Source organism: Heterodontus francisci, chromosome 36 (genome assembly GCF_036365525.1).
Source record: "Heterodontus francisci isolate sHetFra1 chromosome 36, sHetFra1.hap1, whole genome shotgun sequence".
Lineage (NCBI taxonomy): Eukaryota > Metazoa > Chordata > Chondrichthyes > Heterodontiformes > Heterodontidae > Heterodontus > Heterodontus francisci.
Genome location: NC_090406.1, coordinates 4,877,654 through 4,902,753, shown reverse-complemented (window position 1 = coordinate 4,902,753; position 25,100 = coordinate 4,877,654). Strand labels below are relative to the sequence as shown.

Below are 25,100 nucleotides of genomic sequence, written 5' to 3'. Positions count from 1 at the left end.
GGTGCATTTTATTCTGGGATAAAAAACAAAGTCTGTGATTGACTGTATCAGTAACTGGGTAAACATTTAAGTATATGTTGTGACCTGTGGAGAAGTGGAAGTAGAAAAAACAGTGCACTCCTCCCACCTCAGTCATAACAATGTATTTTCCCCCTATTTACTATGTCAAAACTCCTTAAAAACCACAGACTTTTAAGCTCAGTCAGGTGAAACAAATAGTTAAATTAAAAGCAAAATACCGCAGATGCTGGAAATCTGAAATAAAAACAGTAAGTGCTAGAAATATTCAGATCAGGCAGCATCTGTGGAGAGAGCAGAGTTAATATTTCAGGTCAGTGACCTTTCATCAGTTCTGATGAAAGGTCACAAACAAATAGTTAATTTGATAAAGTGGAAAGCTTCAAATTCTAGATAAAACATTTATTGTGATTTTTCAACAAAAATGATCAACCTTTCAGGAGTTTATGAAAATACTATATTTAAAATCAAATTAAAAAAACACAAAACTTTAAAACCTGGTTAATTTCAACAGCATTCGTTGATGGGCTTCAGTAACCCAAACTATAAAGTGGACCAAGTCTAAAACAGATCGAGCAGCATAACGTTCAAGAGGAGAAGGAATCCATCTGGTTTTCTGCTACCTGCCTGTGAACCGTGATGGGCAATGGGCTGTGCCAACTTTGTTGTGGGCCTTCTGAGCACCAGCTCATAACTATTGAAAACTTTAAATAGTTCTAATTTGTTAGGACATGTGCTGCAGTCCTCATCTCATCCAATCCAGAAGAACATCAGGGTTTTTTTTTCCAAGGTATGAAGCAATTTCTATAAATCACAAGAACCCAATTTGGGAGCCAGATGTTCACATCTCCTTTCTTGGTGCTCACCAATCCTCTTGCGTCTTGTTGGAGTCCTCACGCTGGTGGCTGAGCTGCTGCAGGTTGGGGAAGTTGAAGCTGGGCTGGTTGATCTTCTCCAGGAAGGAGGTGAGGAGGCGCTTGTTAAGGTGGTCTGTTTGAGTGAGCTCCAATTCCCCATCTGGTCCATGTCTGGTCTCCTCAGGCTCTTGGGTTGGGTTTGGGGTGCTTGGCCTTTGCTCTTCCTCTTGCCCCTTCTTATGGCCCAAGTTGAGGCTGGTTTGGAGAGCTACATTCTCCATCTCTTTGTGCCTCTTGGTATCATTGCTGCAGGGAGGCCTGGGAACCTCTTGTGCACCAACCTTGCTCATGTCTTCCTCCATTGTCCTCTCCAGCCAGGGCGAGGCCAGCAGCGGCTGTCAATAAAGTTTGTTGAAACAGGGGCCATCTTTGTGCGGGGCAGCTCGACCGGAAGTGCCGGAATAAAAGTTCCAATGGAATAAAAAGTCTGGTTTTTTTTGCAAGGGAAGCAGGACCTGACGATGCTGCCCAGTGTTTTTCCATTTGTTGGGGAAAAGCCACCTGTATCAAGGTATTTGTTTTCAAGAAGAAATTACTCACTTTATGTTTGTGACCCTCAGACCGAAATTAGTTCAGATATTTAATAAAGGTTCAATTGATGAATAATACATCTTTTCAAACTGGCAGTAAGTGCTTTAGAGACATACTGGTGAATAAACTTAAAGCCACTTTGCACTGCCCCTCATAAACATGGCGGCCAAGGAACTGCCCCGCACAAACCTGGCCGCCAACTCCCTCCCCGACATGGCGGCTTTCCTCAGCCACTTTGCCCCTCACAAACATGGCCGCCGGTGCCTTTCATCGACCCCGGGGCTGGTTCGCTTAGGACCCAAAATTGTGCGCCACCTCGTCCCTTTCTACAACCTCCCCCACAAATCTATAGCGAACGTGCAGGTATAAAATAGATTTTGTTTATTGATTTTAAATGGTGAAGACACGTTTGAGAACAAAACCTTGTTTGAATGAGTTTCACTGCTGCGCGCAGGCAGCAGAATAGACAGGCTCTTGTCGTCATCAGCAGGCGTCAGTGACAGGGAGTCAGCTGCTGCTACTGGATGATAAGGTGCCCTGAGTTAGTGAGTAATTCAGTCTGTTAATAACTTCAGATATTGATCCTAAACTTCATTGTTGGAGGATCATTTGTTCTTTTATCAGCGGATTTAGCTCCAATGTTCCCCTTTATGGAGGACATGTTGTTGCCATGGTTACCAGGTGGGGCGAGCTCAACCTTCTCTGCTCTGGCACAGGTTGTCAGGGGAACCTTCTGGCTGACCCCATTAATTTTTACAAGATGCCAACCTTCCCCCAGCGCCATACCTGTCCAAGCACACTTCTGACTGCGCTGCAACTCAAACGTGCCAGCCATTGTGCAGTGGATAGCTCTGTTGCCTCCAAATCAAGTCCCACTCCAGAGACTTGAGCCCATAATCCAGCCCGTACTGCCAGTTCAGTAGTAAGGGAGTGCTGCACTGTTGGAGGAGCCGTCTTTCAGATAAGACATGAAACCAAAGCTCTGTTTGCCCTCTCAGGTGGAAGTAAAAGATCAAATGGTGCTATTTCGAAGAAGGGCGGGGGAGTTCTCCCCAGTCTCCCTCAATCAACATCACTAAAAGAAATTACCTGGTCATTTATTTATTTGCTGTTAGTGAGAGCTTGCTGTGTGTAAATTGGCTGCTGTGTTTCCTACATTACAACAGTAACTACACTTCAAAAAGTACTAAATTGGCTGTACAGCTCTTTGGAACATCCTGAAGTTTTGAAAGGCACTATAGAATTGTAAATCTTTCTTCCTGCTCTGTTTTAGACTTTCAATAATTCTAGGGTTCCACAGCACGCTTTTTTTAGGGGATAGGTTTCGCAGGAAATTTCTAAGATAATAACTTGTGTTTATTTAGCGCCTTTAAAGTTGAAAAGCTTCACACAGACATAATCGTCAAAGGTGGAGATATTTGGAGTGCTAACCAAACCTGAGATCAGAATGTTATGAACCAAGCAGTTTTCTTCAGTAACTGTAAATGTTTATGCTGGAGATAATAAGCTCAGGAATATTTGTGATTCTAAAAGTTATTGATCAATGGAAGTCTAATGACCAAGATTTTGCTGGAGGGTGTCAATTCATGGTGTTTCCTGTGAGTTGGATTTTATTTGTCACCCTTCAGCTCCAATTGATTCTGCAGTGTAACTTGCTGGAGGTATGTTAATGGGGGATCTGAGACCTTGGTAAACAACGAGACCAACAATCTCTCTCCTAACCAATGAGATTTAAGGTTTGACAAAGAAACAGAGCAATGATAGAGAAGGAAATAGGGTGAATTAGAGTCAAATTGGGTATGGAGGAGGAAAGACTGGATTAAGAGACAGAGAGAAGGTGCCACATCAAAGGTTATTGCGGAAAATAAAAGATCATGGTGTAGGAGGTAGCATATTGGCATTGTTAGAAGATTGGCTAACTAACAGGAAACAGAGAATAGGCATATTCTGGTTGGCAAGATGTAACAAGTGGTGTGCCACTCAACATTTTACAATTTGTATAAATGACTTGGATGAAGGGACCGAAGGTACGGTTCTAAATTTGCTGATGACACAAAGATAGGTAGGAAAGTAATTTATGAAGAGGACATAAGGAGGCTACAAAGGGATATAGATAGGGGTTAAGTGAGTGGGCAAAGACCTGGCAAATGGAGTATAATGTGGGAAAATGTGAAATTGTCCATTTGGCAGGAAGAATAAAAAAGAAGCATATTATCTAAATGGTGAGAGATTGCAGAGCTCTGAGATGCAGAGAGATCTGGGTGCCCTAGTGCATGAATCACAAAAGGTTAGTATGCAGGTTCAGCAAGTAATTAGGAAAGCTAATAGAATATTATCGTTTATTGCAAGGGAAATTGAATACAAACGTAGGGAGGTTATGCTTCAGTTATACAGGGCATTGGTGAGACCACATCTGGAGTACTGTGTACAGTATTGGTCTCCTTATTTAAGGAAGGATGTAAATGCATTGGAAGCAGTTCAGGGAAGGCTTACTCGGCTAATACTTGAAATGGGTGGGCTGTCTTACGAGGAAAGGTTGGACAGGCTAGACTTGTATCTGCTGGAATTTATAAGAGTAAGAGGTGACTAGATTGAAACATGTAAGGTCCTGAGGGGTCTTGCCAGGTAGATGTGAAAGGATCTTTCCTCTTGTGGGAGAATCTAGAACTAGGGGTCACTATTTAAAAATAAGGAGTCACCCATTTAAGACAGATGAGAATTTTTTTCTCTCAGAGGGTTGTGAGTCTTTGGAATTCTCTTCCTCAAAAGGCGGTGGAAGCAGAGTCTTTGAATATTTTTAAGATAGAGGTGGATAGATTCTTGATAAGCAAGGGGGTAAAAGGTTTTTGGGTGTAGGCGGGAATGTGGAGTTGAGGTTACAAATCAGATCAGCCCTGATCTTGTTGCATGGTGGAGCAGGCTAAAAGGGCTGAGTGGCCTACTCCTGCTCCTAATTCGTATGTTCATACATAACAAGGTCTTTATACCGTGTAGTATCTGCCTTAGGTTTCTGCTGCAAGTTTACTTCATATTTACGGTACAAACCTGGCAAATTCTTGAAACTCACGGGGAGGTTGAGAGCGAGATCCCATTTTCATGAGGCTAACGGCAGAGAGATGTGAATCATCCAGCATCTTGTAGAAATTCACAACTCTCAGGATATTAACAGTAACTTGCCTTTAACATAATAAAACGTCCTGTCACAGGAACATTATCAGACAAAATATGACACTGAACCACACAAGGAGATATTAGGGTAGATGACCAAAACGTTGGTCAAAGAAGTAGGTTTTAAGGAGCGTCTTAAAGGAGGAGAGAGAGATGAAGAGGTTTGGGAGGGAATTCCAGAGCTTAGGGCCTCGGCAACTGCAGGCACAGCACCAATAGTGGAGTGATTAAAATTGGGGATGCTCAAGAGGCCAGAATTGGAGGAGTAAATATATTTTGAAGGTCGTAGGACTGGAGGAGGTTACAGAGATGTGGAGTGAATGACGTCATGGAGAAATTTGAAAAGAAGAATGTGAATTTTAACATCCAAATGTTGCCAGTCCGGGACCCAAAGTAAGTCATTGAGCACAAGGGTGATGGGTGAATCAAATTTGGTGCGGGTAAGGGCTTGGGCAGCAGAGTTTTGGATGAGCTCAAGTTTATGGAGGGTGGAAGATGGAGCCATTGGAAAAGTCAAGTCTAGAAGCAACAGAGGCAAGGATGAGGGTTTCAGCAGCAGATGTGCTGATGCAGGGGTGGACTCGGTCAGTGTTACAGAGGTGGAAGTAGGCGGATTTAGTGATGGTGCGGATATCTGGTCGGAAGGTCATTGTTAGAGTCAAGGTATGTACGACACCAAGGTATGTCTACCTTGCCGTGCATTGCTGAGATTTTTAGTGCACTATTAACAGCAAGCACTATTAAACCCGCTATTATTTTACCAGCAAATTCTGGGCCGATAAGTTTGGCATAAACACTAACTCGAATCTAGGGAGTACTGACTCCTTCATGGGATCAGGAGAGGGCCATTCAATACCTATAGTTTGTACAGTCATTCAGTTAGATTATGACTGATCTGTATTTTAACTCCATCTACCCACCTTCATTCCATATCTCTGGTTACCCTCATCCAACAAAAATCTATCAATTGAAATTTTGAATTAACCACCCCCCCCCCACCCCCACCGCCCCACCTCCCCAAACCAGCCTCAACAGCTTTTTGGGGGAGAGAGTTCCAGATTTCCACTGCCCTTTGTGTGAAGAAGTGTTTCCTGACATCACCCCTGAATGGCCTGGCTTGAATTTTAAGGTTCTGCTGCTTGTTCTGGACTTCACCACCCCCACCAGAGGATCGATAGAGAGAAACTATTTCCTATCAACTCATTTAATCATCTTGAACACCTCGATTACATCACCCATTAATCATCTATACGCAAGTGAAATCAAGCCTTGTCTATGCAACCTGTTTTAATAATTTTTAGTTCTTTTAACCCTGGTATCATTCTGGTGAATCTGCACTGCACCCCCTTCCAAGGCCAATATATTCTTCCCGGGATGAGGGTGACTGTCAGTTTAGATTGAAATAATTTAGATGGAAGCTGTTGAATTTCTTGAACAGAATGTTTGAAAGGTGTTTAAATTTTTACAAAGTTGATTGGTAAGCATTTGGCTGAGAAAGCAATTGAGATGAGAGAGAAAGAACAGTGCACAATGTTTCAAACACGAGGACCAGTGTCATGGAGTGGAATGGTCTTCAGTTCAGCATATTTATGTTCAAACAAACAACAAACTAGCATTTATACAGCACCCTTCACATCCTTGAGACATTCCAAAGTACTTCACAGGTCTGTCACTGCATACCATTGGGGAAGAGTGCTGGTGGAATAGATCTCTCTCTATCTCTCTGGGGGTACAACATTGGTGGGTGCAGATCTGTCACTGTATAACACTGGGGTACAGTACTGGTGGGGACGGGTCTGTCAATGTATAACACTGGGGTACAGTACTGGTGGGGACAGGTCTGCAGCTGTATAACACTGGGATACAGTACTGGTGGGTACAGGTCTGTCGCTGTATAACACTGAGGTACAGTACTGGTGGGTACAGGTCTGTAACTGTATAACACGGGTGTGGTACAGGTCTGTCACTGTATAACACAGGGGTACAGTACTGATAGGTACAGGTCTGTCACTGTATAACACTAGGGTACAGTACTGGTGGAGGCAGGCCTGTCACTATAACACTGGGGTACAGTACTGGTGGGGACAGGTCTGTCACTGTATAAAACTGGGGTACAGTACTGGTGGGGACGGGTCTGTCACTGCATAACACTGGGGTACAGTACTGGTGGGTACAGGTCTGTCGCTGTATAACACTGGGGTACAGTACTGGTGGGGACAGGTCTGTCGCTGTATAACTCTGGGGTACAGTACTGGTGGGGACAGGTCTGTCGCTGTATAACTGGGGTACAGTACTGGTGGGGACAGGTCTGTCGCTGTATAACACTGGGGTACAGTACTGGTGGGGACAGGTCTGTCGCTGTATAACTGGGGTACAGTACTGGTGGGGATAGGTCTGTCACTGGTTAACACTGGGGTTCAGTACTGGTGGGGACAGGTCTGTCGCTGTATAACTCTGGGGTACAATACTGGTGGGGACAGGTCTATCGCTGTATAACTCTGGGGTACAGTACTGGTGGGGACAGGTCTGTCGCTGTATAACACTGGGGTACAGTACTGGTGGGGACAGGTCTGTCGCTGTATAACTGGGGTACAGTACTGGTGGGGACAGGTCTGTCGCTGTATGACACTGGGGTTCAGTACTGGTGGGGACAGGTCTGTCGCTGAATAACACTGGGGTACAGTACTGGTGGGGACAGATCTATCGCTGTATAACTCTGGGGTACAGTACTGGTGGGGACAGGTCTGTCGCTGTATAACACTGGGGTACAGTACTGGTGGGGACAGGTCTGTCGCTGTATAACTCTGGGGTACAATACTGGTGGGGACAGGTCTGTCGCTGTATAACACTGGGGTACAGTACTGGTGGGGACAGGTCTGTCGCTGTATAACTGGGGTACAGTACTGGTGGGGACAGGTCTGTCGCTGTATAACACTGGGGTGCAGTACTGGTGGGGACAGGTCTGTCGCTGTATAACACTGGGGTACAGTACAGGTGGGGACAGGTCTGTCGCTGTATAACACTGGGGTACAGTACTGGTGGGTACAGGTCTGTCGCTGTATAACTCTGGGATACAGTACTGGTGGGGACAGGTCTGTCGCTGTTTTACTCTGGGGTACAGTACTGGTGGGGACAGGTCTGTTACTGTATAACACTGGGGTACAGTACTGGTGGGGACAGGTCTGTCGCTGTATAACACTGGGGTACAGTACTGGTGGGTACAGGTTTGTCGCTGTATAACTCTGGGGTACAGTACTGGTGGATACAGGTCTGTCGCTGTATATCTCTGGGGTACAGTACTGGTGGGGGCAGGTCTGTCACTGTAGAACACTGGGGTACAGTACTGTTGGGGACAGGTCTGTCGCTGTATAACACTGGGGTACAGTACTGGTGGGGACAGGTATGTCGCTGTATAACACTGGGGTACAGTACTGGTGGGGACAGGTCTGTCGCTGTCTAACACTGGGGTACAGTACTGGTGGGGACAGGTCTGTTGCTGTATAACACTGGGGTACAGTACTGGTGGGTACAGGTCTGTCGCTGTATAACTCTGGGATACAGTACTTGTGGGGACAGGTCTGTCGCTGTTTTACTCTGGGGTACAGTACTGGTGGGGACAGGTCTGTCACTGTATAACACCGGGGTACAGTACTGGTGGGGACAGGTCTGTCACTGTATAACACTGGGGTACAGTACTGGTGGGGACAGGTCTGTCGCTGTATAACTCTGGGGTGCAGTACTGATGGGTACAGGTCTGTCGCTGTATAACTCTGGGGTACAGTACTGGTGGGTACAGGTCTGTCGCTGTATAACACTGGGGTACAGTACTGGTGGGTACAGGTCTGTCGCTGTATAACTCTGGGGTACAGTACTGGTGGATCCAGGTCTGTCGCTGTATAACACTGGGGTACAGTACTGGTGGGTACAGGGCCCGTCATTGGAGCTGGAACCAATTTGAGGGGATGAAATGAGATTCCGTTTCGCCATAAGCTATTGCTCCATCGGCGAATTATTTCTGTTCACATTGAAAATGCAGTTGTGGCTTCCATGCAGCCTCAATCCAGGCTGGGTTGGAATGGCACAGGCACGATGGGCTGAATGGCCACCTGTTGTGCTGTGAACCTCCCTGCGGCTGGGCACATAATGTGACCCCTGCTGGGACGTGGGAGCCGCTTTCTGGTGGTGTTAGCGGAGGTGCTGTGTTAAAAAGCTGGAACCTCCGGGAGTGTTGGACTCAGTACACCAACATCACTAAAGGCCATTTAGCATGAACATCTACTGAGGACACTACAAGGTTTTGTGAATCTAAATGAAATCACTTTATTGTTGTATTCTGTACCCAGGTTGGATGATGGAGAACTGAATTTTGAGTAGACACTATTTTAAAAACATTGAGTAACTTTCAAAAAGGAATTGGGCTAATACCTGAAAGGGAAAAAAATTACAGGACTGTGGGGAAAGAGCCAGTACTGGCAAGATGGGCTGAATGGCCTCTTGCTGTTCTGTAATATTCTATTTTATTCATCTGTTCTTGTATTTTCCATTGCTTTGACAATGTTTGATGTAAGTTCTTTGCACACTCGAGTAAGGTTTTCCTGAGGTTTGTGTTTCTGCCCTCTGGACCTGCCCTGCCTTATTTCAGTCTCTGATTTGGCAATCGTGCCACCTCATTCTGTGCTTCCAGATCCTGCTGTGTCTCGCTGAGTTTCGTGATACGTATCTGATACGTTTCATGATATGTTTTATGCTACAGTTTCTAATCTTTCCAGCTTCCTCTTCTCCTCGACCCTGGTGAGTCCTGGAACCTGCCTCAGGTTTATGCCGTCACATGTAAGTCTGGGCGATGAGTTTAAAGGGTTGGTGTAATTGAAGTGTTTAAAATGATAAGAGAATTTGATAGGGTAGATAAAGAGAAACTATTTCCTCTGGGTCAGGGAACCCAGAATAAGAGGGAATAACCTTGAAATGAAAGTTAGGCCGTCGGGAGCAAAATCAGGAGGCGTTTTTTAACATATGAAGGGAAGTGAAATTCTGGAGCTTTCTTCCCATTAAAAAGCTGTGGATCAATTGAAATTTTCAAGACTGAAGTCGGTAGAGTTTGGTTCAGGTAAGGGTTTCAAGGGGTGTAGAGCAAAGGTTGGGTACATGGAATTGTAATGCAGATCAGCCATGATCTAATAGAATGGCGGAACAGGCTGAAGGGGCTGAATGGCCTCCTCCTGTTCTTATGTAAGTTCTCTCGGGCAGCATAAGGTGAATGACTAGTTCTGTTTGATGATCTCTCCGGTGAAGCTCTCTCGGTTGTTTTACAATGTTAAAGGTATCACATAAATACATGTTGTTATCTTCAGAAAGAGCTGCATTGTTGGAGATGCCGTCTTTGCATCAGTTGAATCTTAAATCTCCCACTAAAAAATCAAGAACAGCAGGGAGTTCTTCTGGTGTCCTGGCCGACATTTCAGCCTCAACCAGAGCCACCAGAAGGAGCCATTAACCAGCCATTCATCATACTGCTGATTGTGGGATCTTGCTGTGCACAGGATGGCTGCCTTGATGCTTATGTAACAGCAATGACTGAACTCAGTGTACGCTGTTGTATGCAAATCATTTTCAGGAGTTTCAGAGGCCCTGCGTGAATTAAGGCTTTCCGTCAAGATGCTGTGGGTTTTCAGGGCTCAAAGGTAGAATCCTGGAATCTCTCAGTACAGAAGAAGGCCATTTGGCCCATCATGCCCATGTCAGCTCATTGACAGAACTGTCCGATTTAGTGCCACACTCCAGGTTTTTCCCCATAACCCTGCAAATTAGTCCTCTTCAAGTACACACTGAATTGCCTTTTCAACATTCTAATGGAATCTGATTTCTCCACGCTTTCAGATAGTACGTTCCAGATCTTAACAGCCCTCTGTGCAAAAAAATCTTTCCTCCTGTCCCCTCTGGTTACCAACCCACTTGCCAGAGGAAACAGTTTCTCCCTACTTGGTCTATCAAAACCTCTCATAATTTTGAGCGCCTCTATTAAATCTCCCTTTAACCTGCTCTGCTCCAAGGAGAGTAATCCCAGTTTCTCCAATCTCTCCACATAACCAAAGTCCCTCATCCCAGGGACTATTCTAATAAATCTCCTGTGCACCCTCTCCGAGGCTTTAATGTCTTTTCTAAAGTGTGGTGCCCAGAATTGGACACAATACTCCAACTGGGGCCTAACCAGTGATTTTCTAAAGGTTTAGCATAACTTCCTTGTTTTTTTGTTCAAGATCTGGAGTTTCCTGACTCTGTCATTGTGAGCTGTGTGGGACTGGAGTGACCTCAGTGATTTCAGTTTCAGAATGTCACTGCATCCTGTTGTATTTCCCCATCTGTTCTGTTGCTTTATTTTTGTTTTGTGTCAGCTGTGACTCAGTTGGTAGCACTCTCACCTCCTAAGTCACAAGGTTCCAGGTTCAAGTCCCACTTCAGGCCTTGAGCACACAATTCAAGGCTGACCATCCAGTGCCGTACTGAGGAAATACTGCACGATTGGAAGTGATATCTTTCGGTTGCAACATTAAACCGAGGCCCCGTCCGTCCTCGCAGCTGGATATAAAAGATCCCATGATCGCTATTTCAAAGAAGAGCAGGGGAGTTCTCCCCGGTGTCCTGGTAAATATTTATCCCTCAATCAACATTACAAAACCACGTTATCTGGCCATTATCATTGCTGTTTGTGGGATCTTGCTGTGCACAAATTAGTTGCTGCATTTTCTACATTACAAAAGAGACCACTCTTCAAAAGAACTTAATTGTCTGTAAAGCACTTGAGACATCCGGTGGTTGTGAAAAGCACTATATAAATGCAAGTCTGTCTTTTTTTTCTAATTGTTACTGATTTGGTCTGACTGCACTTGTCATCTGTTATGTGTGCCTGTTGCGTGAGCCACGACTGTCTGTGTGTCCTACATAACAAGAGTGTGCCCCCACTTTCTCCCCATTCCCAGTGTTTCAGTCTGAATCTTGTGTCCTTCCTTCCGGCAGGTGGCAGCGGAGGGATGCCCAAGAAGTTTCAGGGAGAAAACAGTAAATCAGCAGCTGCCAGAGCTCGGAAAGCAGAGCAGAAGGCAGCAGCAGACGCAAAGCGGCAGCAGGAGCTTGAAGACGCCTACTGGAAAGATGACGACAAACACGTGGCGAGGAAAGAGCAGCGGAAGGTGCGTTACCTGATCTCAAACCTTCACCAATCTCGCACTTAGTATCTTCTGTTCCAGGCTGAGTATTTGATTGGTACTGAGCCCCAAACTGATGAGCAAGAGCCCAGTTTCCAGTCTGTGTTGAGTTAACTGATCTCACCCAGTGTGGTACAGTCCCCATCAAACACACCCAGGGCAGGTACAGCACAGGTTAGATACAGAGTAAAGCTCCCTCTACACTGTCCCCATCAAACACACCCAGGGCAGGTACAGAACGGGGTTAGATACAGAGTAAAGCTCCCTCTACACTGTCCCCATCAAACACACCCAGGGCAGATACAGAACGGGGTTAGATACAGAGTAAAGCTCCCTCTACACTGTCCCCATCAAACACTCCCAGGGCAGGTACAGCACAGGTTAGATACAGAGTAAAGCTCCCTCTACACTGTCCCCATCAAACACTCCCAGGGCAGGTACAGCACAGGTTAGATACAGAGTAAAGCTCCCTCTACACTGTCCCCCATCAAACACACCCAGAGCAGGTACAGAACGGGGTTAGATACAGAGTAAAGCTCCCTCTACACTGTCCCGATCAAACACACCCAGGGCAGGTACAGCACAGGTTAGATACAGAGTAAAGCTCCCTCTACACTGTCCCCATCAAACACTCCCAGAGCAGGTACAGCCTGGGTTAGATACAAAGAGAGTGCAGCACTGTCGGAGGTACCGTCTTTTGGATGAGACATTAAACTGAAGCCCCATTTGCATTCTTGGATGGAAGTAAGAGAACTCACGGCACGATTTCAACGAAGAGCAGAGGAAATCTCCCTGGTGAGTTCAATATTTATCCCTCACCAACAACACCAAAGCATTTGTTCAGTTTCTGTCTGTGGGATCTTGCTGTGCACAGATTGGCTACCGTGGGTGCATTGCATGACAGCAACTGCACTTTAAAAGTGAGTTCTTGGCTTCGAAGTGCTTTGGGACATCCCAAGGTTGAGAGGTGCTACTGTATATAAATGTAAGCTCTTTCGTGTTAGCTGCAGTGTATTTTTAGCACAGGATCTCTGTGGCATACAAGCACCCAGGAGGCAGCCCATCTGAAGCATTGGTAGGCAGAAGGCAGTTCAGAAAACCCACTGCTGCAACTATCGGATCCGCAGTATGGTTAACTGCAGGTCAGTTTATGCACATTTGCAGCTGCAGGTAACTGCCACTGGGTGGCAGCACCGCTCCAAGTATTGATGATGTTGGCAGGGAATACTGTTCCTGATCATCATTCCCATCTCCCAAGCATATGGAAGAATTCCTCAGTACAGCGCTTTTTTTCCTGTGGGAGCTCGGATACGGTTCTATAGCATCTTGCCCTTGACGCCCATTTTGCATCAGTGAGCTGGGACAACAGCAACAACTTATATTTATAAAACTCTCAAGGCACTTCACAGGAACATTTTAAGACAAAATTTAACACTGAACCACATAAGGCGATATTAGGTCTGATGACAAAAAGCTTGATCAAAGAGGTTTTAAGGAGTGTCTTAAAGGAGGAAAGTGAGGTGGAGAGGTTTAGGGAGGGAATTCCAGAGCTTGGGGCCGAGGCAGCTGAAGGTGCGGCCGCCGGTGGTGGAACGATTAAAATCAGGGCTGCTCAGGAGTCCAGCATTAGAGGAATGCAGAGATCTCAGAGGGTTGTAGAATTGGAGGAAGGTACAGAAATAGGGAGGGGCGAGGCCATGAAGGGATTTCAAAACGAGCATGAGAATTTTAAAATCAAGATGTTGCTTGACCAGGAGCCAGGGTACGTCAGCGAGAACAGGGGTGATAGGGGAACAGAACTTGGTGCGAGTTAAGACATGGGCAGCAGAGTTTTGGATGACCTCAAGTTTATGGAAGGTAGACTGTGGGAGACGAGTCAGGAATGTGTTGGAGTAGTCAAGAGGCAACAAAGATGTGAATGAAGGTTTCAACAGCAGATCGACTGAGACAGGGGTGAAGTCGGGCAATGTTACAAAGGTGGAAATAGGCAGTCTTGGTAAGGAGTGATGTGATCAGAAGTTCATCTCGGGGTCCAATCTGACTCCAAGGTTGCAAACAGACTGGTTTTGTCTTAGACTGTTGCCAGGGAGAGGGATGGAGTCGGGAGCTAGGAAACGGAGTTTGGGGTGGGAACTGAAAACAATGGCTTTAGTCTTCCCAATATTTAACTGGAGGAAATTTCTGCTCATCCAGTAATGGGATGTCAGATAAGTAGTCTGACAATTTAGCAACAGTGGAGGAGTTGGGAGAGGTGGTGGTGAGGCAGAGCTGGGTGTCGTCAGCATACATGTGAAAAGTGGCATTGTGTTTTTGGATGATGTCGCAAAGGGCAGCATGCAGATGAGAAATAGGAGTGGGCTGAGGATAGATCCTTGGGGAACATCAGAGGTAATGGTGTGGGAGTAGGAAGAGAAACCATTGCAAGTGATTCTCTGGATATGTTTCGATCGAGAAGAATGGAACCAGGTGAGAGCAGTCCCCCCAGCTGGACGACAGTGGAGAGGCGTTGAGGAGGATGGTTTGGTCAGCTGTGTCAAAGGCTGCAGACAGGTTGAAAAGGACAAGAAGGGATAGTTTACTTTTGTCACAGTCACATAGGATGTCATTTGTGACTTTGATAAGAGCTGTCTCCGTACCGTGACAGGGCAGAAAGCTGACTGGAGGGATTCAAGTATGTAGTTCTGGGAAAGATGGGAATGGACTTGGGAGGCAACAGTTCATTCAAGAACTTTGGAGAGAAAAGGGAGTTTGAAGGTTGGAACTTGAGTGGAATCGGAATATTCAGTCATTGCGGGCATTGCAGCTGGGTCCCACCCTGTCCTCGATGTCCATAGACACACTTTCAAGCAGAGGTCATGGGGCAGTGATCAGGAGCAGGAACCCTGGCTGATTTCCCCTCTCATTGGTTAGACTCTCACCTGGAGTAACTGCGTTCAGCTTTAGGCATCACACCTCCGGTTTTTATAGATCAGGCTTGGAGGGAGTGCAGTGCAGATCCACCAAACTGTTCCATTCAGTCGAATGGAATCGGAGTGGGAATTTATCTGCACTCCCTCAGGCTTGAAAGCAAGAGCAGAGGAGAGCAACTGTCCCAGCAAACCAGATAGAGCACTGTGCAGCATGAACTGGCTCCATGTTACATTAAGGAGCCAGTGCTGTACCTCTGTAACCTGTGTCACTCCTGAATTTTTCAGGAAGCTGCCCCCTTCCACTCCTTGTTATACTAATGAGCTTTGACCGGTGCTTTTCCTTAATCACTCCAGCGTCTTGGGTTTTAAGAAGCGGTGAATCCAAGAGAGGAGTCTCGTGTTACGTCCAAGCTTTTGTGCAATTGATCCTTCCCTTCATGAATATACAATGCAGATTCCAACAAACCCTCTCCACATTTCCTCTTCAACAAATTAAAAAGGTGCAATCCAACCCAGACTGGGCACTCTGCCCTTCTAAAATCGCTAACCCGTCCTCAGGCTCCACATTCCTACTTGTAGATCCCATCACCCACCAAGTTAAAATTCACCCTTGAAGTATCCAACCCCAGTTTTTTTTCCTTAAAGAAAGACGTGCATTTATCAGAGTCATAGAGAGATACAGCACCGAAACAGGCCCTTTGGCCCAACGAGTCCACGCCCGCTATCAACCACCCATTTATACTAATCCTACATTAATCCCATTTTCCCTCTCATATCCCCATCTTTCCTCAATTTTCCTACCACCTACCTACACTAGGGGCAATTTACAATGGCCAATTTACCTATCAACCCGCAAGTCTTTGGCATGTGGGAGGAAACCGGAGCACCCGGAGGAAACCCACGCGGTCACGGAGAACTTGCAAACTCCGCACAAGCGCCTCAGACAACCTCAGTTCATCCTAAAGTACTTTACAACCAATTAAGTACTTTTTCAAAGTGTAGCCACTATCGTAATGTAGGAAATGCAGCAGTCAGTTTGCGCACAGCAAGCTCCCATACACAACAAAGCAATAGTGACAGAAATATCTGTTTTAGTGATAAGTATTGTCCAGGACATCAGGGAGACCTCCCCTGCTGCTCTTTAAAATAGTGCCCTGTGATCTTTTACATCCATCTGAGAGGGCAGATGAGGCCTCGGTTTAAGATCACTCCTGAAAGCCAGCACCTCTGACAGTGCAGCACTCCCTCAGTACTGCACTGGGAGTGTCAGCTTGGATTATTGTCTCATGTCTGGAGTGGGGCTTGACTCAGAGGCAAGAGTGCTACCCACTGAATCTAGCTGAATTTGGACAAGTAAGATGAAATGCATCTAAAATGGGTAGAGCAATGATTCTAGAGAGGCAATTGGAAGAGCTGGATGTCGCAGTGAGTTGGACACTGACCTTTCACCTTGGAGTCCCGAGCTCCAAACCAGTCCACACTGCTGTTGTGAAATGTCTCTCTGGAGGTAAGAGCACAATGTGAAATGAGTTTGGACAGTCACACCTACATCACAGTTCCCACATACAAGGATTTAATACCAAATTGTCAATCTTACTCCGGGAGATTGAGGTAAGGCTGGTACATAAACTGCAGAATGTCTCACGGGCAATTGGGAATGGCTGCTTTCAGCCAGGCACTAAGACACATTGAGATTGATAGGAAGGAGCTTTACTCTGTATCTAACCCCTGTGCTGTACCTATCCTGGGAGTGTTTGATGGGGACAGTGTAGAGAGAGCTTTACTCTGTATCTAACCCCTGTGCTGTACCTATCCTGGGAGTGTTTGATGGGGACAGTGTAGAGAGAGCTTTACTCTGTATCTAACCCCTGTGCTGTACCTATCCTGGGAGTGTTTGATGGGGACAGTGTAGAGAGAGCTTTACTCTGTATCTAACCCCTGTGCTGTACCTATCCTGGGAGTGTTTGATGGGGACAGTGTAGAGAGAGCTTTACTCTGTATCTAACCCCTGTGCTGTACCTATCCTGGGAGTGTTTGATGGGGACAGTGTGGAGGGAGCTTTACTCTGTATCTAACTCCGTGCTGTACCTGCCCTGGGAGTGTTTGACGGGACACTGAGTGCCTGAGGTGGAAAGTGTTCCATTCCCAGCATTGACATCTCTCGTGTTGATGAGTACAGACAGAGGTTAGGGCAGATCAGTGGTGCTTTATGAGGGAGAGAGCTTCAGATGCCCTGTTTTTAATTGAAAGTACAATTGAATTTACAGCACAGAAACAGGCCATACGGCCCAACTAGTTGATGCTGGTGTTTATGCTCCACATGAGTCTCCTCTCACCCCTCTCCATCTTATCCTATCAGCATATCCTTCGATTTCTTTTGCCCTCATGTGTTTATCCAGTTTCCCCTTAAATGTATCTGTTATTCAGCTCAACCACTCCCTGTGGTAGCGAGTTCCACATTCTCACCACTCTCTGGGTGAAGAGGTTTCTCCTGAATTCTCTGTTGGATTTATTACTGACTATCTTATATTCTGGTCTCCCCCCAAAAGTGGAAATACCTTCTGTACATCTGCCTTAAATAAGATCTAAAACCTGATGTCTTTTGGCTCTTTATTTCTACCTTTGTCACTTGGTACTGTTTGGCGTTTTAAGACCACCTGAGCCCTCCATCAAGCCCTAAGGTCATGTGAGGTGTACCGGGTCCAGTGACCTTTTTCATGGGCATTGATCTCTTTCTCTCTATCGCAGCACTGCCCTTTGTCTTGTTAGCTGATTGGCATTTTGATCTTTTTCCTTTTGACCTTGGTCATAGGTTGAAAAGGAGAAGAAGCGAGTGGAACAGCTGGAGCGCAAGAAAGAGACCCAGCGGCTGCTCGAAGAGGAGGGCAGCAGCACGAAACCGAAAATCTCCAAACCAGTAATGCCAGCCAAGATAACACGAGCTCAGATCGAGGAGACAATTAAAAAGGATAATATGGGGCAAAGCACAGAGGAAGTAAAAGGTATCTCAGTAGCGGCTGGGACAGATCTCATGCTGCGCTCTCAGCCATGGGTTTGGCAGTCCCTTTTTGGAACAGTTGTGACACGGCCTGTCAAGATATTAAAAAAAGATCTCTATTTGTCTCTTTAAGATGATCACTTTTTTGAGCCAAGGTTTTGGTCACTCTCCTAATGTCTCCTTTGACTTGCCGTCAAACTTTGATAGACTACCTCCTCGTGAAAAGCCTTTGGACGTTTTAGTATATTCAAGGCGCTATAATAATGTAAGTTGTTCAGGCTGTTTTCTCAAGCCCGGACTTGGTCTGGGTGGATTTGAGTTCGGGTCCCAGAGCTGAAGAACCAGTGTATACCACACAGCACAGTTCAGTCAGACCTCAGAGGCAGCTTCACCTCCTCTCTTTGGTCTGGGCTACCTCAGTACCCAGGACCATTTCATCCTTCATGTTGAATCATTTATCGAGCTGTATTTAAGCACATGCCTCCAGATCCACTAGAGGAACATAGTTTCTGAGATTCCTCAGCTGATTAACCTCTGCAAACGATAGACAAAGCTGGATAGATGACCCAGTTTGAGGAGAATAGAGCGAGAGTTACTCTGTGTCTAACCGGTGCTGTACCTGCACTGTGAGTTCTTTCCCAACACTAACATCCCTCGCCAAGATCAACACAAAATTAACTCATGCAGCCAAGCAAGCAAGGGAATTTTGTGTCTTTTTAAAGTGACCTGTTGAGGACAGGCTCTCATTGTTGGAATGTGGTGAATTTTGAATTGCAGGGAAACAGATGAGCCACCTAGAGATGCCACTGGAGGAGAATATTAACCGTATTGTACCCGAGGAGGGTCAGGTTGATGCCAGGACCATTGAGGATGCCATCGCTGCCCTGAGGTGAGTGGAACAACACTTGTGTTTGTCGGGTGAATTAGACCAGGGTCTGCAATATCCTCCATGGCTTTAGATATCTCATGTCAAGTAAGCGAGGGAAGCAGCACAGATGAGAATCCGCCTCAAACAGTTCACCAATCAGACAAAGCTCAAAGGTTTTGGAGACGGGAAAAGGACATTAGTCCCAACCAGCCTGCCCTGATCTCACAGATTAACTCCACCTACCCACCTTCTCCCCTCCGTCCCGCCGCCTCCCCGCGTCTATCCGTCCCGCCGCCTCCCCGCGTCCCTCCGTCCCGCCGCCTCCCCGCGTCCCTCCGTCCCGCCGCCTCCCCGCGTCCCGCCGCCTCCCCCCGTCCCTCCGTCCCGCCGCCTCCCCGCGTCCCTCCGTCCCGCCGCCTCCCCCCGTCCCTCCGTCCCGCCGCCTCCCCCCGTCCCTCCGTCCCGCCGCCTCCCCCCGTCCCTCCGTCCCGCCGCCTCCCCCCGTCCCTCCGTCCCGCCGCCTCCCCCCGTCCCTCCGTCCCGCCGCCTCCCCCCGTCCCTCCGTCCCGCCGCCTCCCCCCGTCCCTCCGTCCCGCCGCCTCCCCCCGTCCCTCCGTCCCGCCGCCTCCCTCCGTCCCGCCGCCTCCCCCCGTCCCTCCGTCCCGCCGCCTCCCCCCGTCCCTCCGTCCCGCCGCCTCCCCCCGTCCCTCCGTCCCGCCGCCTCCCCCCGTCCCTCCGTCCCGCCGCCTCCCCCCGTCCCTCCGTCCCGCCGCCTCCCCCCGTCCCTCCGTCCCGCCGCCTCCCCCCGTCCCTCCGTCCCGCCGCCTCCCCCCGTCCCTCCGTCCCGCCGCCTCCCCCCGTCCCTCCGTCCCGCCGCCTCCCCCCGTCCCTCCGTCCCGCCGCCTCCCCCCGTCCCTCCGTCCCGCCGCCTCCCCCCGTCCCTCCGTCCCGCCGCCTCCCCCCGTCCCTCCGTCCCGCCGCCTCCCCCCGTCCCTCCGTCCCGCCGCCTCCCCCCGTCCCTCCGTCCCGCCGCCTCCCCCCGTCCCTCCGTCCCGCCGCCTCCCCCCGTCCCTCCGTCCCGCCGCCTCCCCCCGTCCCTCCGTCCCGCCGCCTCCCCCCGTCCCTCCGTCCCGCCGCCTCCCCCCGTCCCTCCGTCCCGCCGCCTCCCCCCGTCCCTCCGTCCCGCCGCCTCCCCCCGTCCCTCCGTCCCGCCGCCTCCCCCCGTCCCTCCGTCCCGCCGCCTCCCCCCGTCCCTCCGTCCCGCCGCCTCCCCCCGTCCCTCCGTCCCGCCGCCTCCCCCCGTCCCTCCGTCCCGCCGCCTCCCCCCGTCCCTCCGTCCCGCCGCCTCCCCCCGTCCCCCCGTCCCGCCGCCTCCCCCCGTCCCGCCGCCTCCCCCCGTCCCGCCGCCTCCCCCCGTCCCGCCGCCTCCCCCCGTCCCGCCGCCTCCCCCCGTCCCGCCGCCTCCCCCCGTCCCGCCGCCTCCCCCCGTCCCGCCGCCTCCCCCCGTCCCGCCGCCTCCCCCCGTCCCGCCGCCTCCCCCCGTCCCGCCGCCTCCCCCCGTCCCGCCGCCTCCCCCCGTCCCGCCGCCTCCCCCCGTCCCGCCGCCTCCCCCCGTCCCGCCGCCTCCCCCCGTCCCGCCGCCTCCCCCCGTCCCGCCGCCTCCCCCCGTCCCGCCGCCTCCCCCCGTCCCGCCGCCTCCCCCCGTCCCGCCGCCTCCCCCCGTCCCGCCGCCTCCCCCCGTCCCGCCGCCTCCCCCCGTCCCGCCGCCTCCCCCCGTCCCGCCGCCTCCCCCCGTCCCGCCGCCTCCCCCCGTCCCGCCGCCTCCCCCCGTCCCGCCGCCTCCCCCCGTCCCGCCGCCTCCCCCCGTCCCGCCGCCTCCCCCCGTCCCGCCGCCTCCCCCCGTCCCGCCGCCTCCCCCCGTCCCGCCGCCTCCCCCCGTCCCGCCGCCTCCCCCCGTCCCGCCGCCTCCCCCCGTCCCGCCGCCTCCCCCCGTCCCGCCGCCTCCCCCCGTCCCGCCGCCTCCCCCCGTCCCGCCGCCTCCCCCCGTCCCGCCGCCTCCCCCCGTCCCGCCGCCTCCCCCCGTCCCGCCGCCTCCCCCCGTCCCGCCGCCTCCCCCCCGTCCCGCCGCCTCCCCCCGTCCCGCCGCCTCCCCCCGTCCCGCCGCCTCCCCCCGTCCCGCCGCCTCCCCCCGTCCCGCCGCCTCCCCCCGTCCCGCCGCCTCCCCCCGTCCCGCCGCCTCCCCCCCGTCCCGCCGCCTCCCCCCCGTCCCGCCGCCTCCCCCCCGTCCCGCCGCCTCCCCCCCGTCCCGCCGCCTCCCCCCCGTCCCGCCGCCTCCCCCCCGTCCCGCCGCCTCCCCCCTCCCCCCGTCCCGCCGCCTCCCCCCGTCCCGCCGCCTCCCCCCGTCCCGCCGCCTCCCCCCGTCCCGCCGCCTCCCCCCCGTCCCTCCGTCCCGCCGCCTCCCCCCGTCCCGCCGCCTCCCCCCGTCCCTCCGTCCCGCCGCCTCCCCCCGTCCCTCCGTCCCGCCGCCTCCCCCCGTCCCTCCGTCCCTCCGCCTCCCCCCGTCCCTCCGTCCCGCCGCCTCCCCCCGTCCCTCCCTCCCCCCGCCTCCCCCCGTCCCTCCCTCCCCCCGCCTCCCCCCGTCCCTCCCTCCCCCCGCCTCCCCCCGTCCCTCCCTCCCCCCGTCCCCGCGTCCCCCCGTCCCGCCGCCTCCCCCCGTCCCGCCGCCTCCCCGCGTCCCTCGATCCCACTACCCCAAATTAAGGGTACTAGAAAACAAGTTGGTAGAAGTCCTGCTTCAGCTGTGCAGAGCCGTGGTTAGACCACACCTGGAGTAATTCTGGGCACCACATTTTAGGAAGGACGCATTGGCCTTGGAGGGAGTGCAATGTAAATTTACTAGAATGATACCTGGGCTCCAAGGGTTGAGTCACCCTGCCTGTGCTGGCTCTTTGAAAGATCTATTCAATTCATCCCACTCCCTGTTCTTTTCCCATAGCCCTGCAAATTTTTCCTCTTCAAGTATTTATCTAATTCCCATTTGAAAGTTACTATTGAATCTGCTTCCACCGCCCTTTCAGGCAGCGCATTCTGGATCACAGTAACTCGCTGCACGAACAAATTTTTCACGTGGAGTTTTTGCCAATTATCTTCAATCTGTGTTCTCTGATTACTGATCCTCCTGCCAGTGGAAAAGTTGCTTATTATTTACTCCAGCAAAATCCCAAATAACTTTGAATGCCTTAATTAAATCTCCCCTTAATATTCTCTGCTCTAGTTCGAGCTTCTCCAATCTCTACACATAACTGAAGTCCCTCATCCCTGGTACCATTCTAGTAAATCTCCTCCGCACCCTCTGCAATCTTGACATCCTAAAGTGTGGGGCCCAGAATTGAGCACAATACACCAGCTGAGGCCTTATCAGTGTTTTATAAAGGTTTAGCATCATTTCACGCTTTTGTGCTCTATTCCTCTATTAATAAAGCCAGTGATCCCATATGCTTTTTTTTAGCAGCCTTCTCAACTTGTCCTGCCACCTTTGAAGATGTGTTTACATACCCTCCTAGGTCTCCCTCTTCCTACACCCACCCTTTAAAATGGTGCCATTGAGTTTATGTTGCTTCTCCTCATTGTTTCTTCCAAAATGCATCACTTCGCATTACTCTGCATTAAATTTCTGTTGATTACACCACGCATTACTCTGCATTAAATTTCTGTTGATTACACCAATCGGTCTGAATCCTCCTGAAGTCTGTTACTAATCTCCCGCTGTGATCCCAGTGACTCCCCTGAGGACCTGGAGACCGGGTTTCCTGATTCCGCGCTCCCTAGTCTGTTATTTTCCGGTGTACTAAATGGAGGTAAAAGTAGCAATCAGCAAGCCGCAGGCACGGACTGTAGCTACACAGTGTTGGCTAATTTTCTGTGACTTATTAACGGCAGAAACTTCGCACACTCACACGGTGACATATGCGGACATTCACATAGTTGCGCACACATACTCAGACTCACGCTTGCACCCTTGCATGCATATATTTACTTGCACACTAACGTGCACACTTTCACACTTGTGATCGCACCCTCACATGCATATGCACGCACACTGACAACACACACTCGTGCACACAAGTTCATACGAACACTTGTCTATGCAGATGCATGCTGGCCCTCGCGCGTAAACATTTGCACACACGCTTGTGTACATACATACCCTCGCGCGCACACATTCACGAACTTACATACACACATGCACACTTGCATATGCATTTATTGTTACCACTCTGGTTTCAGCACGGGCCAGAGTGTGGATCATCACCCTGAGCGGCGGTTACGAGCTGCTTTCGCTGCCTTCGAAGAGGTCACCTTACCACGGTTGAAAAAGGAGAATCCCAACATGCGCTTGTCTCAGCTCAAGCAGATGCTAAAGAAGGAGTGGATGAAGTCACCCGAGAACCCCTTGAACCAACTCCACGGGGCCTACAATACCAAGTAGGATCAAGCGAACAAGCTGAGAGGAAACGTCTCTTGTGAACTTTAACCTAAGCGTGAACTTTGACCCAGTAGCGTGAACGTTAATCAATTGGGTATCGTCATTTCAAAAAATGATACAGCATAAAATAAAGGAAACTGCGTCACAATCCCCTTAAACATCAGTTTACAGCCCAGACATCCTTTGCTGTGAAGCTTCGACCAGTGCATTTGTATCTGCCAAGCCTCCCTCTTTTCCACCCCCCCCTCCCCCCCGGCTAAAACACCCCACTCACCTCCACCCTCAATCCCCACACCACAAGCACCAGCACTGGTTTCAGACACAGAGGGATTTCCCTTGGCAAAGTACAGGTTAAACTCAAACTAGGAGATTTGTCTGCACTCGCACAAGGCCTCTGGGGTGACAGAGGGATTGAGGTAGGGGATGGGTGGGGAACGGGGTTAAGGGTAGGTCGGGAAAAGGAGAAGTAGACTAGGTAAAAGAGGGAGGATTGGTTCTGCATTATGACTGACCCGTAAGTGACAAAGTTAAAGGAATTGACCTGCGTCATGATACGTGTGGTCTAGTCCAACGCAAGCTCCCATTTTAAAGACAAACTTGGGCAGATGCTGGGGGCTCAGATGGTCAGCAGGTGGTTAGTGTGAGGGGGGGAATCAGGATGCAGTCAGGTGGGAACAGGTGGTGGTTGGTGTCGGTGGGTTCAGGGGTCAACAGGTGGTCAAGTAAAGGGAGTTCAGGGGTCGAAGTTGCTGAAGTTTGGTTTTAGTTGAAGTGTTCAGTAGGGGGATGCACCATGAGCTTTCTGTGCAGTGGGTTGCAGTGTGAAATCGGCGAGGGAACCTCCTTGTAAAGCTTGTACAAGATTGGTTCATTGGCCCCTTTGCAATCCCTTCCCAGACATTGAGGCTGAACACTGTCTCCCTGGGACTCCACTTGGTGAGGCAAGGGAGGGTTGTAGATTCTGAATCTGTGTGTGAGGTCTGTGTTTTTCAGATCAGTCACCATTAGCTGTGTCAGGGAGGGAGTGGGAAATGAGGGTGAACGTTTTGAGTTCTGAATGGTTCTTTGCCAACGCTGAGAATTTATTAGCATCCTAACTCACTCGCCAACCATGGGACATGAGAGGATAGTGGTGAGTGGTGTGTACTCTATGTTTCAGGTTCAAGATGAGGCTAGTCCAAGGTCAAACCTGCGTCCGAAACTACGAGTGACCAAATCCCTTCGGAGTGTAACCCACCTGTCCCGATTTGGCTGAGCATCCTGACTGCCTTTAACTGTTGTCCTGACCTGCCCCCAGCGCTACACCACTCCACCCCCCCCCCGCCCCCCCCGCCCCCCAACAAAACCAGTGTTACTGAATCTAAGTTGCACCTGTTGGGTGTAATTTTTTTGCTATGTTAGTCCCCAAGCATGCTGCATCTTTTTGTGACTCTGGATTTAAATCTCTTTGTAAGAACGCTGTTGAGGAGCAGAGAACAGCAGCACGGATACGAGGAGCAGACGTTGGTGAGTAACCAGCCCACAAATTCATTGGTGTTGCCAAAATCCAGAATGCAGCAGGCTCGCGCAGGATGAGGTGATTGCATTTGTCCAGAGTCCGGAACATCTTTTGCTGGGAGAGGGAGAGCAGAGAGCTTGGAGAATGTTTGGTGTGAGTGGGTTCCTTAATGAAATTAAATACTAAATTGAACAAATTCATCTTTGTGTGTGGTTTGTCATGATGTATGGTCCTAAATAAAAAGGCACTTAAAATCTAACACAAACAAAACTTTGTCACAATCTTCAGCCCTAATCAGAAGGCTGTCTGGAGTATTTTTGTAATCATCAAGGTGGGGGATGCTGCTGCAACAGAATGGAACACTTTCCCGTTTCAGGAGTCCAGTGTCCCATCAAACACTCCCAGGGCTGGTACAACATGGGTTAGATACAGAGTAAAGCTCCCTCTACACTGTCCCATCAAACTCTCCTAGAGCAGGTCCAGCATGGGTTTAAAAAATGGGGTT

The 25,100-nt window shown here is 50.2% G+C and overlaps 1 protein-coding gene across 5 annotated transcripts; it reads left to right on the top strand.

Moving 5' to 3' along the window:
- The first annotated feature begins 1,949 nt into the window (after nt 1-1,949).
- On the top strand, nt 1,950-24,791 carry LOC137351524 (coiled-coil domain-containing protein 124-like). Of its 5 annotated transcripts, none has more exons than XM_068016004.1 (5): nt 1,950-2,011; nt 11,649-11,821; nt 17,558-17,747; nt 18,521-18,632; nt 24,552-24,791. In XM_068016004.1, the coding sequence occupies exons 2-5, from the start codon at nt 11,663-11,665 to the stop codon at nt 24,670-24,672; spliced, it is 582 nt and encodes a 193-aa protein (XP_067872105.1). In that variant the 5' UTR covers nt 1,950-2,011; nt 11,649-11,662; the 3' UTR covers nt 24,673-24,791. The 5 variants fall into 5 exon arrangements, with proteins under 5 accessions (XP_067872105.1, XP_067872101.1, XP_067872104.1 ...); XM_068016000.1 differs by having other exon boundaries at nt 22,899-24,640; XM_068016003.1 differs by having other exon boundaries at nt 1,979-1,998; nt 22,899-24,640.
- The last annotated feature ends 309 nt before the right edge of the window (nt 24,792-25,100 follow it).

Bases quoted from the DNA above. Each gene is read 5' to 3' on its own strand.
- LOC137351524 (XM_068016000.1), top strand. From the start codon at position 11,663: ATGCCCAAGAAGTTTCAGGGAGAAAACAGTAAATCAGCAGCTGCCAGA. The intron at 11,822-17,557 runs GTGCGTTACCTG...CCTTGGTCATAG, and splicing joins CGAGGAAAGAGCAGCGGAAG to GTTGAAAAGGAGAAGAAGCG. The intron at 18,633-22,898 runs GTGAGTGGAACA...CTCTGGTTTCAG, and splicing joins GATGCCATCGCTGCCCTGAG to CACGGGCCAGAGTGTGGATC.